The 14,329-nt window shown below is 35.5% G+C and overlaps 1 protein-coding gene across 1 annotated transcript; it reads right to left on the bottom strand.

The window, feature by feature from the left end:
• Window positions 1-124: 124 nt before the first annotated feature.
• Window positions 125-2,499, bottom strand: LOC131929935 (uncharacterized). The gene is made up of 4 exons (XM_059286322.1): window positions 2,490-2,499; window positions 2,112-2,207; window positions 1,205-1,277; window positions 125-338 (listed from the first exon to the last, which is right to left on the bottom strand). The coding sequence occupies exons 1-4, from the start codon at window positions 2,497-2,499 to the stop codon at window positions 125-127; spliced, it is 393 nt and encodes a 130-aa protein (XP_059142305.1).
• Window positions 2,500-14,329: the final 11,830 nt, after the last annotated feature.

The following is a 14,329-nucleotide window of genomic DNA, read 5'->3' as shown; positions in this document are numbered from 1 at the left end:
CGACCCTTCACAGTACATGAACCGTGATCTGTCACACCTCATGAGTCACGAAACGTGACATTAATCACGTGACCAGTCACCCCTTCAAAGCGTCACACCAAACCCCCCTCCCCCACGTATGACGTCAATCCTTCAACAACGACGACGCCGTGATGGAAGTCGGTGTCGTCTGCTTGCTCAGGTCATCGCTGGGCGTGTCCTTCTTGAAGATGGGTTCCATCAGCGCCGTCTCGGTGACCGTCTCAGACGTGGACTTCTGCTTCTTGGTCAACTGTAGAACGTCGGCCAGGTAGAAGGACAGGGAACCTTCCTCAAGGCTGTGCACGCGTTCTTTTTTTCTGAGGAATTCAAACACGCAAGGTTAAGGGTTTAGGGGAAACCAAAATATGTTCTATAGCATTGTTTTATACGAAACTTTAATCCTAATACACATTTGTTATATATCATTTACGACTCTTTATATATATATATTTATATATATATATATATATATATATATATATATATATATATATACAAATATATATATATATATATATATAGGCCTATTTTATATTATATATATATATATAGAGAGAGAGAGATACACACACACATATATATATATATATATATATATATATATATATATATATATATATATATATATATATATATATTATATATATATATATATATAAATATATATATATATATATATATATATATATATATATATATATATATATATATATATATATATATATATATATATATATATATATATATATATATATATCGCTTTCCCAGATCCAAACTGTTCGAACTCCACATTTTAATTTTATCGATATTTTCATAGAGTTGTATTTGAAACCCACCAAGATAAATTGTTAACAAAAATACTTGGCTACATTACTCATTATTATCACACAACAATTCCATTTCACTTTGTGCCTAATATAAAAATATAATGGAAATTAAAGCTTGAAATCTTGTTGTGAACTTCTTTTTAAAAATTGAATTAAGTAGAGTCTGGTTTTAGAGGAAACAATATGTATTGAAAATTCTATTACTGAAAGCTCACCTTTTATAATTATATAGAAACAAATATTTCAGAAAATAGGCCTATTTATGTGCCTACCCATCACTTCAAAAAACGTTATCTTTCTCTCATTTCCCAACCCTCCCCTAACATTACTTTATGTATAAACAAATTAAGCACAACCTTAGGACTAAAATCAGAAGCAAGGGAACGAATCCAGCCAACAGAATCAGTGGAAGATATTTCAGGTTCCCTTCTGCAGAAGAAAACAAAAAAAAAATGTTATCTCTATAAAACTATACGGCACACTGTTTAAAAATAATAATAAAGGTTTTGTATGCTACATAATATGATTAAGTGATGCGGACCAAAATGCAATGTTTGGATATATCAAAACAACGGTTAGTTAAGTCAACTAACTCATTAAAAATTACTTCTGGTTAATTAGATTTACGTATTTAAGAAAATGAATGTTTACTTAAACATTATGCGACAAGCAAGGCTGACATATAAATGCTAGCGTTTACTTTATTAGCATGACTTGTTTAAACGGAACAAATATTTTAAAAACGTATGTGAAATAAAAGTCATGATAGCGCTGACAAGAAAGGAAAATAAAAGACAAGACTGCACAAATGACTTCAGAGTAGGCAAGGTGTAATAAAAAAAAATGCCAAATACAATTTTATGACTTTGCAGTCAAGACTCCAGAAAAGGTAATTCAAAATTAAAAATTATATATATACAAGGCAAGCATTTGCAGACATGACTGAAAAGAAAGGTCGCAACAAATGTTGCATAAAATATTACTTTACACACTTGACTTGAATGTAATTTAAAAAAAAAAACCGCTAAATAAAAGTCATAATTTGCGAAAATGACTTTAGAAAAGTCAGGTCGTATTAAAAACGCTACATAACACCTCATGACTTTGCAGATAAGACTTAAGAAAATGTAATTAATATTAAAAAAGTTACTTAAAATGTTTTGAGTTTGCATACATGACTCCAAAAAAGGTAAGTCTTAATAAAAAAAGCTACATAAAACGTCATGACTTTGCAGTCATGACTTTAAAAAAAGAAACACTTACCCGGACACTTCCCAGTAGCTCTATCAATACAGTCTTCGCCACATTTGAAAATACAGTCACCCGAACACTCATCTCCGTATCTGTTCAATGGGCATGCTGGGAGATGGGGTAAAAACAATACAATCTGTTGGCTATGTGCGTTTTATACAATCTTGGATTTGAACATTTTTTATTAATATATTGTTATATATGCATATATATATATATATATATATATATATATATATATATATATATATATATATATGGTATTTGATTATTTTATTTTCAGACATGTCTCTTATCGTTAATACAAATAGCTATACTTTCCTTTGAGATAAGTTAATATCGGTTTTGTCTTCTATAACAGATACACGCTCCCCTTCCTGTTGTACTTACATGATCTCATTTTTGTAAAAAATAAAATCCCCAACCTGATGAAATCATGCGACGAGTGGCCTAAGCGGTAGAGCGTTAGGATAACTGGTAAGACTCGAGTTCAAATCCGGGCCCAAGTCAGTAGAACGTCCCTGAGTCCACCTAACTCTGACGAATATCTAACTCTGATGAATACCTAGCTCATGTTAGGGAAAGTAAATGCAGGTGGGCAAAGCACTAACCACACCTCTTCAAATGAACTCTACTTCATCTGCCCAATGGGAAGCTGTATCTTAAGGAGAATTTACCTGTTGAAATTGCACGTTCACCTACCTGTACTGCTCACACGATCCCTTATTGGTTAAAAATCACACGATTCCCTTCCTTTAATACAACATACCAGCCCATACAGAGCTTCTTAGGGTGGGGGGGGGAGAGAGAGAGAGACCCCTCAAAAAAGTCTACCCCCCCCCCCCTTCAAACGAAATGGAATTTATATAGAAAATATATACATTTAACAGTGTCCTCCCCCCCCCCCCGAAGAAAGTTTACCGCCCCCCCCCCCAAAATGTCAAGTGCCCCCCCCCCTCTCCAGGAACAAAGTCTGGAAGAAACACGGACCCCCACGTGTCCTGTTGAAATCACACGATTCCTTACCTTCAATAAAACACACCATCCCTTAAGTGTTGTGCTCCCCCCCCCACCTACCTGTCATGCAGCCCGTGGGTGGGTGAAAATACCCCGGCTGACACACCTTGCAGGTACCGTTAAACTTGTGGCAGTCCTCGACACAGTGGCCACAGACGTTGATGCAGTTGATTCCCCAGGTGCCTTCCTGGCAATCTGGTACCAGACAGACACAACAGACACAGGTAAGAGCTATTGATCCCAAATATGATTGACTATTGAACCGTGACAGAATTGACATTCACACATTATGAATATACATTATTAAATGTATGTCTTTGTGAGGTATAAATGTATATAATATATAAGTGGGCATGTATCTGGAAGCATGTGTGTGCGTGCATGTGTGCATGTGTGTGAGTATGAGTGTGTGTAAGTAGGTGTGTACGTGTGCGTGTTTGTGGCTATGCTTGCGTGCATGTATGCAAATGCGTGTGTACTTGTGCCAATGTGCATTTGTGCATGTAGGCATGTATGTGTGGGGGTATGTAGGTGTGTTTGTGGGCATGTCTACGTGTGTGTGTGTGTGAGTATGATTGTGTTTGAATCACTTACCCAAAGACCAGGTCTACTTGTGTGTGTGTGTGTATGAATGTGTTTGAATCACTCACCCAAAGGACACGTCCTTCCCTTGTGTGTGTATGTGAGTGTATGTGTGTATGTGTATGTATGTATGTGTGTGTACAGGAATGTGTCTGCATCACTCACCCAAAGGACACGTCCTCCCCTTGTGTGTATGTGTATGTATGTATGTGTGTGTGTACATGATTGTGTCTGCATCTCTCACCCAAAGGACACGTCCTCCCCTTGTGTGTATGTGTATGTATGTATGTGTGTGTGTACATGATTGCGTCTGCATCTCTCATCCAAAGGGCACGTCCTCCCCTTGTGTGTGTATGTGTGTGTATGTGTATGTGTGTGTATGTGTGTGTACATGATTGTGTCTGCATCTCTCACCCAAAGGACACGTCCTCCCCTTGAGTGTGTGTATGTGTGTGTATGTGTGTGTGTATGTGTGTGTACATGATTGTGTCTGCATCTCTCACCCAAAGGACACGTCCTCCCCTTGAGTGTGTGTATGTGTGTGTATGTGTGTGTGTATGAATATGTGTGTGTGTGTGTACATGAATGTGTCTGCATCTCTTACCCAAAGGGCACGTCCTTCCCTTGTGTGTGTATCTGAGTGTATGTGTGTATGTGTGTGTATGTGTGTGTATATGTATGTGTGTGTATGTGTGTGTATGTGTATGTGTGTGTACATGAATGTGTCTGCATCTCTCACCCAAAGGGCACGTCCTCCCCTTGTGTGTGTATGTATGTGTGTGTATGTGTGTGTATGTGAGTGTATGTGTGTGTGTATGAATATGTGTGTGTGTACATGAATGTGTCTGCATCTCTCACCCAAAGGACACGTCCTCCCCTTGTAACAGACCGCCGTCGCGTACTCAGACTTCAAACCGTCACACGGCTTCCCGCCAAACGTTGGTGCCGGGTTGTTGCATTCTCTGGGGATTCAAATGTTCTGTTATAATTGTTGTTCTTTTATCCCTACTACGACTTTAGGATAATCACTTCGGCTTTATGACAAATAGCATATTTTTTTTCGTTCATTATTTATTTGGATATTGTGTCTCGCACATTGGCGCTACGACCTTCATCTTGACCTTATAACTCTATCCTTGACCCTATTCCCTGAATGTGTCACTATGACCCTTATCTGTCCCTAAGAAGCCTCGTCTTGACCCTATAACATCAAATCGACACTATGATTTCACCTTGACCTTAAGACTCATCATTACCTAATGACCCTTACCTTGACCTTATAACCCTCTCCTCGCTACAATTGTCTGTACAATGCCAGGGATCCCACGCGCTCCACCCACCATGGACTGCCAAAGACAGGTAAATAAAGGGGACATGTTAGTTACAGGTGGATAAAGGTGACATGTTAGTTACAGGTGGATAAAGGTGACATGTTAGTTACAGGTGGATAAAGGTGACATGTTAGTTACAGGTAGATAAAGGTGACATGTTAGTTACAGGTAGATAAAGGTGACATGTTAGTTACAGGTAGATAAAGGTGACATGTTAGTTACAGGTAGATAAAGGTGACATGTTAGTTACAGGTAGATAAAGGTGACATGTTAGTTACAGGTAGATAAAGGTTAGTTACAGGTAGATAAAGGTTAGTTAGTGGTGGATACAGGCAATATTATAGTTTCATGTGTTAAAGTTAACATGTTAGTTACAGGTGGATAAAGGTGAGTTAGAGGTGGATATATGCAGTATGGTAGTTGCAGGCGTTAAAGTTAACATGTAAGTTACAGGTGGATAAAGGTGAGTTAGAGGTGGATAAAGGTGAGTTAGAGGTGGATACATGCAATATGATAGTTGCAGGTGTTAAAGTTAACATGCTAGTTACAGGTGGATAAAGGTTAGTTAGATGTGGATATAGCCGACATGACACTTGCAGGTGGATAAAGTTAACATGTTAGTGTGGATATAGCCGACACGACAGTTGCAAGTGGATAAAGTTAACATGTTAGTGTGGATATAGCCGACACGACAGTTGCAGGTGGATAAAGTTAACATGTTAGTGTGGATATAGCCGACACGACAGTTGCAGGTGGATAAAGTTAACATGTTAGTTACATTTGGATAGAGTTCAAATGTTAGTTACAGGTTGATAAAGGTGGCTTAAAATATTACCTATAACATGTGCATTTATATCTTCATCTATCCTACCGTCCGCATCATTATCTGTAATTAAAATGTATAATTAATGTAAATGTATATACTGTAATTAAAATGTATAATTAATGTAAATGTATATACTGTAATTAAAATGTATAATTAATGTAAATGTATATACTGTAATTAAAATGTATAATTAATGTAAATGTATATACTGTAATTAAAATGTATAATTAATGTAAATGTATATACTGAAGACGTGAAGGGGATGAATGGATGAATGTTGTTTGTACGAGGTGCCATGTCCCAATCGTGTTTTATCAGAGGCGTAGCGAGGTGGGGCGGGGGGGGGGGGACTTTTGTCCCCGGGCGCCGATCTTATGGGCGCCAAAATGGGTTGAAAAACGAAATTGAAAGTTTGAAGGGGGTGGAAATCGAAAGTTTAAGGGGAGGGGGTGCAAATCAAAAGTCTGAGGGGCGGGGGGTGCAAAGCGAAAGTGTGTCCCCGGGCGCCGGGAAGGGTCGCTACGCCTCTGTGTTTTATACCTTGTATTGTGATCCGCCTGTTCTCACATGGTGATGGTACATTATTTCTTAGCTTTTGTACGGGATACTAAAAGAATGCGACGGCGTGGTTCAATGGAAATGTCAGTATTTCTATGTTTCCAGTTTTAATGTAGTTTAGGTCTATGTGTTAATTTGATAGCCATTGAAGTCTTAAATTGTGGGTTTTACGTGTGTGTTATGTATTCTCCGAAAAATGTTCACATTTCTCGTACCTTCCGCGTCGTCTATTTCTTCATCTACGGTGCCATCACAGTCGTTATCAACAGAATCATTGGGTTCAACGACATACGAATGATTACATGCCTATTTTTTCACATCATCAAATATTGAGTTGCATATATATATATATATATATATATATATATATATATATATATATATATATATATATATATATATATATATATATATATATATATATATATATATATATATATATATATATATATATATATATATATAAATAAATATATACATATATATATGTATAAATATGATATATATATATATATATATATATATATATATATATATATATATATAACATATATATGCATATACTATATATTACTATATATATATTATATGTATATATGTATAATATATGTTTATTATATATATATATATATATATATATATATATATATATATATATATATATGTATATAATAAACATATATATATATGTATATAATAAACATATAATATACATATTATATTTATATATATATATATATATATATATATATATATATATATATATATATATATATATATATATAATAAACATATATTATACATATATACATATAATATATATATAGTAATATATAGTATATGCATACATATGTTATATATACATATATATATATATATATATATATATATATATATATATATATATATATATATATATATATATATATATAAATAAATATATACATATATATATGTATAAATATGATATATATATATATATATATATATATATATATATATATATATATATATATATATATATATATATAACATATATATGCATATACTATATATTACTATATATATATTATATGTATATATGTATAATATATGTTTATTATATATATATATATATATATATATATATATATATATATATATATATATATATATATATATATATATATGTATATAATAAACATATATATATATGTATATAATAAACATATAATATACATATTATATTTATATATATATATATATATATATATATATATATATATATATATATATATATATATATATAATAAACATATATTATACATATATACCTTTAATATATATATAGTAATATATAGTATATGCATACATATGTTATATATACATATATATATATATATATATATATATATATATATATATATATATATATATATATATATATATATATATATATATATATATATATATATGCACGTAGGGGTGTTATTTTAAAATAATTACTGTATAGCAAGTCCAATTGTTTGTTACTTTTATGTTTAAGATGCCTTACCTAACTTTAAGTTATAGTCAAACAGTTCATAGTTCATTTATATATGTAGATTATTTGTCCCCATTATACACTTCACTGTGAATACGACGTGAACTCATGTACAACATACTGACCACAAGTGGTGAGTTCATCTCAATTAAGTTTAAGTCAGCGAATGTATATGTATCCAGTCGACTAGTGAATCCTCTATACACATGTCCACCTTGACATATAAAATTCTAAAATCTGAACCCGACACCCCTCGACTATATACACCACTGAAGCTGGACCCCTAGATAACTAGACCTTCTGGTTATACAGATCATTCGACACTCCAACCTGTTCGATCACTTGACCCCTTGAACCCTTCGACCCCTGACCCCTCACCTTATTATTGGTATACGCTTTGAACCCAGCGGGGTGGATGTACTTGGAGCCGGCGAGAAAGCCGTAGATGTAGCAACCAAAGAGGATGCCGTTGACGGAGTAAATGTAGTAGATGGTGTTGTCCAGCTGCAGGGACCCCAGACTGTAGTCGCTGACCCCTACCACAGGGGTCAGTTCGAATAGAGAGCTGTGGGGGAGAGGTGATGAGGTAATGAGGTAAGACTGTAGTCGCTGACCCATACCACAGGGGTCAGTTCGAATAGAGAGCTGTGGGGGAGAGGTGATGAGGTAATGAGGTAAGACTGTAGTCGCTGACCCATACCACAGGGGTCAGTTCGAATAGAGAGCTGTGGGGGAGAGGTGATGAGGTAATGGGGTAAGATAGCTAGTCTATGTTTAATGAGGTAATGGGGTAAGATAGCTAGTGAATGTTTGTGGTGATGAGGTAATGGGGTAAAATAGCTAGTCTATGTTTGTGGTGATGAGGTAATGGGGTAAGATAGCTAGTCTATGTATGTGGTGATGAGGTAATGGGGTAAGATAGATAGTCTGTGGTGATGAGGTAATGGGGTAAGATAGCTAGTCTATGTTTGTGGTGAGGTAATGGGGTAAGATAGCTAGTCTATGTTTGTGGTGATGAGGTAATGGGGTAAGATAGCTAGTCTATGTTTGTGGTGATGAGGTAATGGGGTAAGATAGCTAGTGAATGTTTGTGGTGATGAGGTAATGGGGTAAAATAGCTAGTCTATGTTTGTGGTGATGAGGTAATGGGGTAAGATAGCTAGTCTATGTATGTGGTGATGAGGTAATGGGGTAAGATAGATAGTCTGTGGTGATGAGGTAATGGGGTAAGATAGCTAGTCTATGTTTGTGGTGAGGTAATGGGGTAAGATAGCTAGTCTATGTTTGTGGTGATGAGGTAATGGGGTAAGATAGCTAGTCTATGTTTGTGGTGATGAGGTAATGAGGTAAGATAGCTAGTCTATGTTTGTGGTGAGGTAATGGGGTAAGATAGCTAGTCTATGTTTGATGAGGTAATGGGGTAAGATAGCTAGTCTATGTTTGATGAGGTAATGGGGTTAGATAGCTAGTCTATGTTTGATGAGGTAATGGGGTAAGATAGCTAGTATATGTTTGTGGTGATGAGGTAATGAGGTAAGATAGCTAGTCTATGTTTAATGAGGTAATAGGGTAAGATAGCTAGTCTATGTTTGTGATGAGGTAATGGGGTAAGATAGCTAGTCTATGTTTGTGGTGATGAGGTAAAGGGGTAAGATAGCTAGTCTATGTTTGTGGTGATGAGGTAATGGGGTAAGATAGCTAGTCTATGTTTGTGGTGATGAGGTAATGGGGTAAGATAGCTAGTCTATGTTTGTGGTGATGAGGTAATGGGGTAAGATAACTAGTCAATGTTTGTGGTGATGAGGTAATTGGATAAGATAGCTAGTCTATGTTTGTGGTGATGAGGTAATGAGGTAAGATAGCATGTCTATGTTTGTGGTGATGAGGTAATGGGGTAAGATAACTAGGCTATGTTTCTGGTGAAGAGGTAATGGGGTAAGATAGCTACCACAGGGGTCAGGTCGAATAGAGAGCTGGGGGGGAGAGGTGATGAGGTAATGGGGTAAGATAGCTAGTCTATGTTTGTGGTGATGAGGTAATGGGGTAAGATAGCATGTCTATGTTTGTGGTGATGAGGTAATGGGGTAAGATAGCTAGTCTATGTTTGTGGTGATGAGGTAATGGGGTAAGTTAGCTAGTCTATGTTTATGGTGATGAGGTAATGGGGTAAGATAGCTAGTCTATGTTTGTGGTGATGAGGTAAAGGGGTAAGATAGCTAGTCTATGTTTGTGGTGATGAGGTAATGGGGTAAGATAGCTAGTCTATGTTTGTGGTGATGAGGTAATGGGGTAAGTTAGCTAGTCTATGTTTATGGTGATGAGGTAATGGGGTAAGATAGCTAGTCTATGTTTGTGGTGATGAGGTAATGGGGTAAGATAGCTAGTCTATGTTTGTGGTGATGAGGTAACGGGGTAAGATAGCTAGTCTATGTTTGTGGTGATGAGGTAATGGGGTAAGATAACTAGTCAATGTTTGTGGTGATGAGGTAATGAGGTAATGGGGTAAGATAGCTAGTCTATGTTTGTGGTGATGAGGTAATGAGGTAATGGGGTAAGATAGCTAGTCTATGTTTGTGGTGATGAGGTAATGGGGTAAGATAGCTAGTCTATGTTTGTGGTGATGAGGTAATGGGGTAAGATAACTAGTCAATGTTTGTGGTGATGAGGTAATGAGGTAATGGGGTAAGATAGCTAGTCTATGTTTGTGGTGATGAGGTAATGGGGTAAGATAGCTAGTCTATGTTTGTGGTGAAGAGGTAAGTGGGTCGGGACGTATCTTGAACTAAGGTGTTGAACAAGAAATGGGTTCGGGGCAAATCTAGAATAGCGGTGGCGGAAAGGTAATGGAGTCGGGACTATTCTTGTACAATGGAGGCGAAGAGGTAATGTGGTCAAGACCAATCTAGAACAGGAGAGATGAAGATGTAAGGGGATGGGGACTAATCTAAAAATACGGAAGAACTGAAGATATATCATAATTAATTAAGTCGGGACATACGAAAAGCATAGTTGAAGTAACAGATTATAGACACATCTCTAGCAACACACAGACAGACAGACATACAAAAATAATTGCAGACTTACGCATTGGGAAGTATTTTGTTATTTAACCTCAACTGACTCCATTCTGAGACTATGAAAACTATAACGACATATTGTTTGGCTGTAGAATCTTCTACTAATCGTCTGCGATTAGGAAACGAAAAAATAAATAAATAAATAAATAAATAAATAAATAAATATATATATATATATATATATATATATATATATATATATATATATATATATATATATATATATATATATATACATATATATATATATATATATATATATATATATATATATATATATATATGTATAATTACATATTTATATATATATATATATATATATATATATATATATATATATATATATATATATATATATATATATATATATATATATATGTATAATTACATATTTATATATATATATATATATATATATATATATATATATATATATATATATATAGTGAAAGAGAGATAGAGAGAAAGAAATAGGGAGAAAGAGAGACCGTTTTTCTACTTCATATCTACCTCCACATATAATGATTAAAAAACAAATTGTTAGGTATCAACATGCAAAACGCCGGCCACCCAGCTTCGTCGGCCTCTGTATTTAGACACGACGCCTCCATGAGGAAAACTATCTGAATGCCCTTGTTGCTCTCTATATACACAGGGTAGCTGGGCGCTGCGATCTGGTGGGTTAAAAAAATAGACACGTACAAGCAGGGTTTCTTTCAGATCTTTTTTCTGTGGTGGTTGAAGGGCACTTAAAACATTTGTATTGGTTGGGGGGGGGGGGGGGGGACGACAAAATTTTGCGGGGCGTACAAGGTAAAAAATATCTATTTAAATCTTTATTTTTTCGTTCTACGGAGTGGGATATACGGTCTTCGGTGAGGGGAATGGGAGGGGGTGGGGTGTCGAAGCTCCCCCAAAGAGCTGTCTGAAAGAATTCTGCAGTATAGTTAAAGGTGTTCTCAATTTTGTATAGGGATGTTAAGTTATTTTAACTGTTAAAATTGTGAAAGTGCTGATCGGGTTGAACCTAATTTAATGTAACAGGGAGGCTTAATGTTAAAATTTTTAGTTATTTTTTTTAAGGCTAAGAATTTAAAAAACTATGAACACGTATTTTTTAGACATTTTCATGACAGGAAATATAATTTAGAGCTGTATTTTGCGAACAAGAGCATGATTATGCTTGACCACTGCCTCCATACGATTTCAGCCTGGTTTCCTTTTGGATTAGCTTCCATAGCCTTTGTCCAACCAAGAACAAACTTCAAGGCTGCAGTTGTTTCATTGTGGAGTTGTCTCTCCTTAAAGAGTTGCTGCGCCCAACTTCTTCTGCCCGAGAGTTCGAACTCGAGACTTTTCAGTTTAAGTAAAAGTAAAGTTCCCTTTTCAAACCTGACGGTCTATGGGGCAAGTGAAGTAGAGTTCACTTGTTTCTGTGAGCTCGGCATATGAAGAGATAGTGTGGTCAGCACTATGCCCAGCCGCCTTTACTTTCCCTAACATAAGTTAGGTACCCATCAGAAATTATTGAACTCAAGGACGGTCTACTAACTTGAACCGGATTTGAATTTGAGACCTACGGGTTAGCAGTCCAGCTCTCTACCGCTAGACCACTCCGTCCCATTGTGGAGTTGTCTCTCCTAGAAGAGTTGCTGTGTCTAACTATCTAGCTTTTAAGCCCGAGTGTTCGAACTCGAGACTTTTCAGTTTAGCAACCATGTAGTTTTCCAACTCGCCCCCTCCCCCTCGAAATAATTGATTTTTAGCTATTTAGTTCTTTCTTTGCTCTGTCACTAATTTACAGCACACTGCATTTCTTAACGCCCAGAGATCGCCGTACCGTCTTATAACTGCCTTTAAACTTGAAGGCTACGACAGTTGCTGTGCCGTTCTTGTTGACCGTGACCTGGGTGTCTGGCATTGAAGACACGATGACCAGCTTGTTGGTGCCAGAACATCCGGTGGTCAGTGTGATGAAACGCAGGCCGAAGGAGGATGTCGCTAGCAACATTTCTGGAACACATGTGTGACAATAGACAGGTGTGTAGAGAAGCTTAGGGTATTGATAAATTATGTGTATAGACTCTTATTCGCTCTATATGCTTGTAGATTGTATATCATATCAAGTCATAAACTGCATATCGCAAACTATGGTTATCGACAGTATATTACTTATGCTTATATTAAGCATATGTTTATAGAATGTTAACAGCAAATTGTAACATATGTTGCTACACTTATTTTTATAGACTGTGTATCACATATAATTAAACTCTATGTTTCATATTGTCTATAGTCATATATTTTGTAAAAAAATGTACATACATTGCACTGTATCACATATGCTCATATTTTTATCACATATACTCGTATACTACATATCACAAATTCTCCTAAACTGTATATTACATTTGCTCATGGACTCAATATCGCTTTATGCTCATTAAATACATATTATTATCACATAAGCTAATAGAGTGTATATATCACACATATTTACAAAATGTATATTACATATGCTCATACACTGTTTAACACATATGTTCATAGACTGTATTTCGAATTAGCTCATAAACTGTCTTTCATCTTAGCGCCTAGACTGTATATAACATAAGCTCATAATCCGTATATTGCATCAGCTCATAGATTGTTTATCACATACGCTACAAAACTGTATATCACATACGCTACAAAACTGCATATCACATACGTTCCTAGACTGTATATCACATAAGCCCATAAAAAATAACATTACATAAGCTCATAGACTGTATATTGCATACGCTATTAGACTGTATACCGCAGACGTTCATAGACTGTATTTCGTATAAGCTCATAAACTGTCTTTGTCATAAGCGCCTCAAAAGTATATCACATAAGCCCATAAACCATACATTACATATGCTCATAGACTGTATATCACATAAGCCCATAAACCATACATTACATATGTGCCTAGACTGTATATCACATACGTGCCTAGACTGTATATCACATAAGCCCATAAAAAATAACATGACATAAGCTCATAGACTGTATATTGCATACGCTATTAGACTGTATACCGCATACGTTCATAGACTGTATTTTGTATAAGCTCATAAACTGTCTTTCTCATAAGCGCCTCAAAAGTATATCACATAAATCCATAAACCGAATATTACATACGAGCCTAGACTGTATATCACATACGAGCCTAGACTGTATATCACATACGAGCCTAGTCTGTATATCACATAAGCTCATAAACCATACATTACATACGCGCCTAGACTGTATATCATATAAGCTCATAGACTGTATATCACATACGGGCC

This window comes from Physella acuta, unplaced genomic scaffold (assembly GCF_028476545.2).
Source record: "Physella acuta isolate Inbredline_101_S28 unplaced genomic scaffold, ASM2847654v3 ptg001697l, whole genome shotgun sequence".
NCBI lineage: Eukaryota > Metazoa > Mollusca > Gastropoda > Physidae > Physella > Physella acuta.
This window is presented reverse-complemented; position numbering and strand designations above follow the sequence as displayed.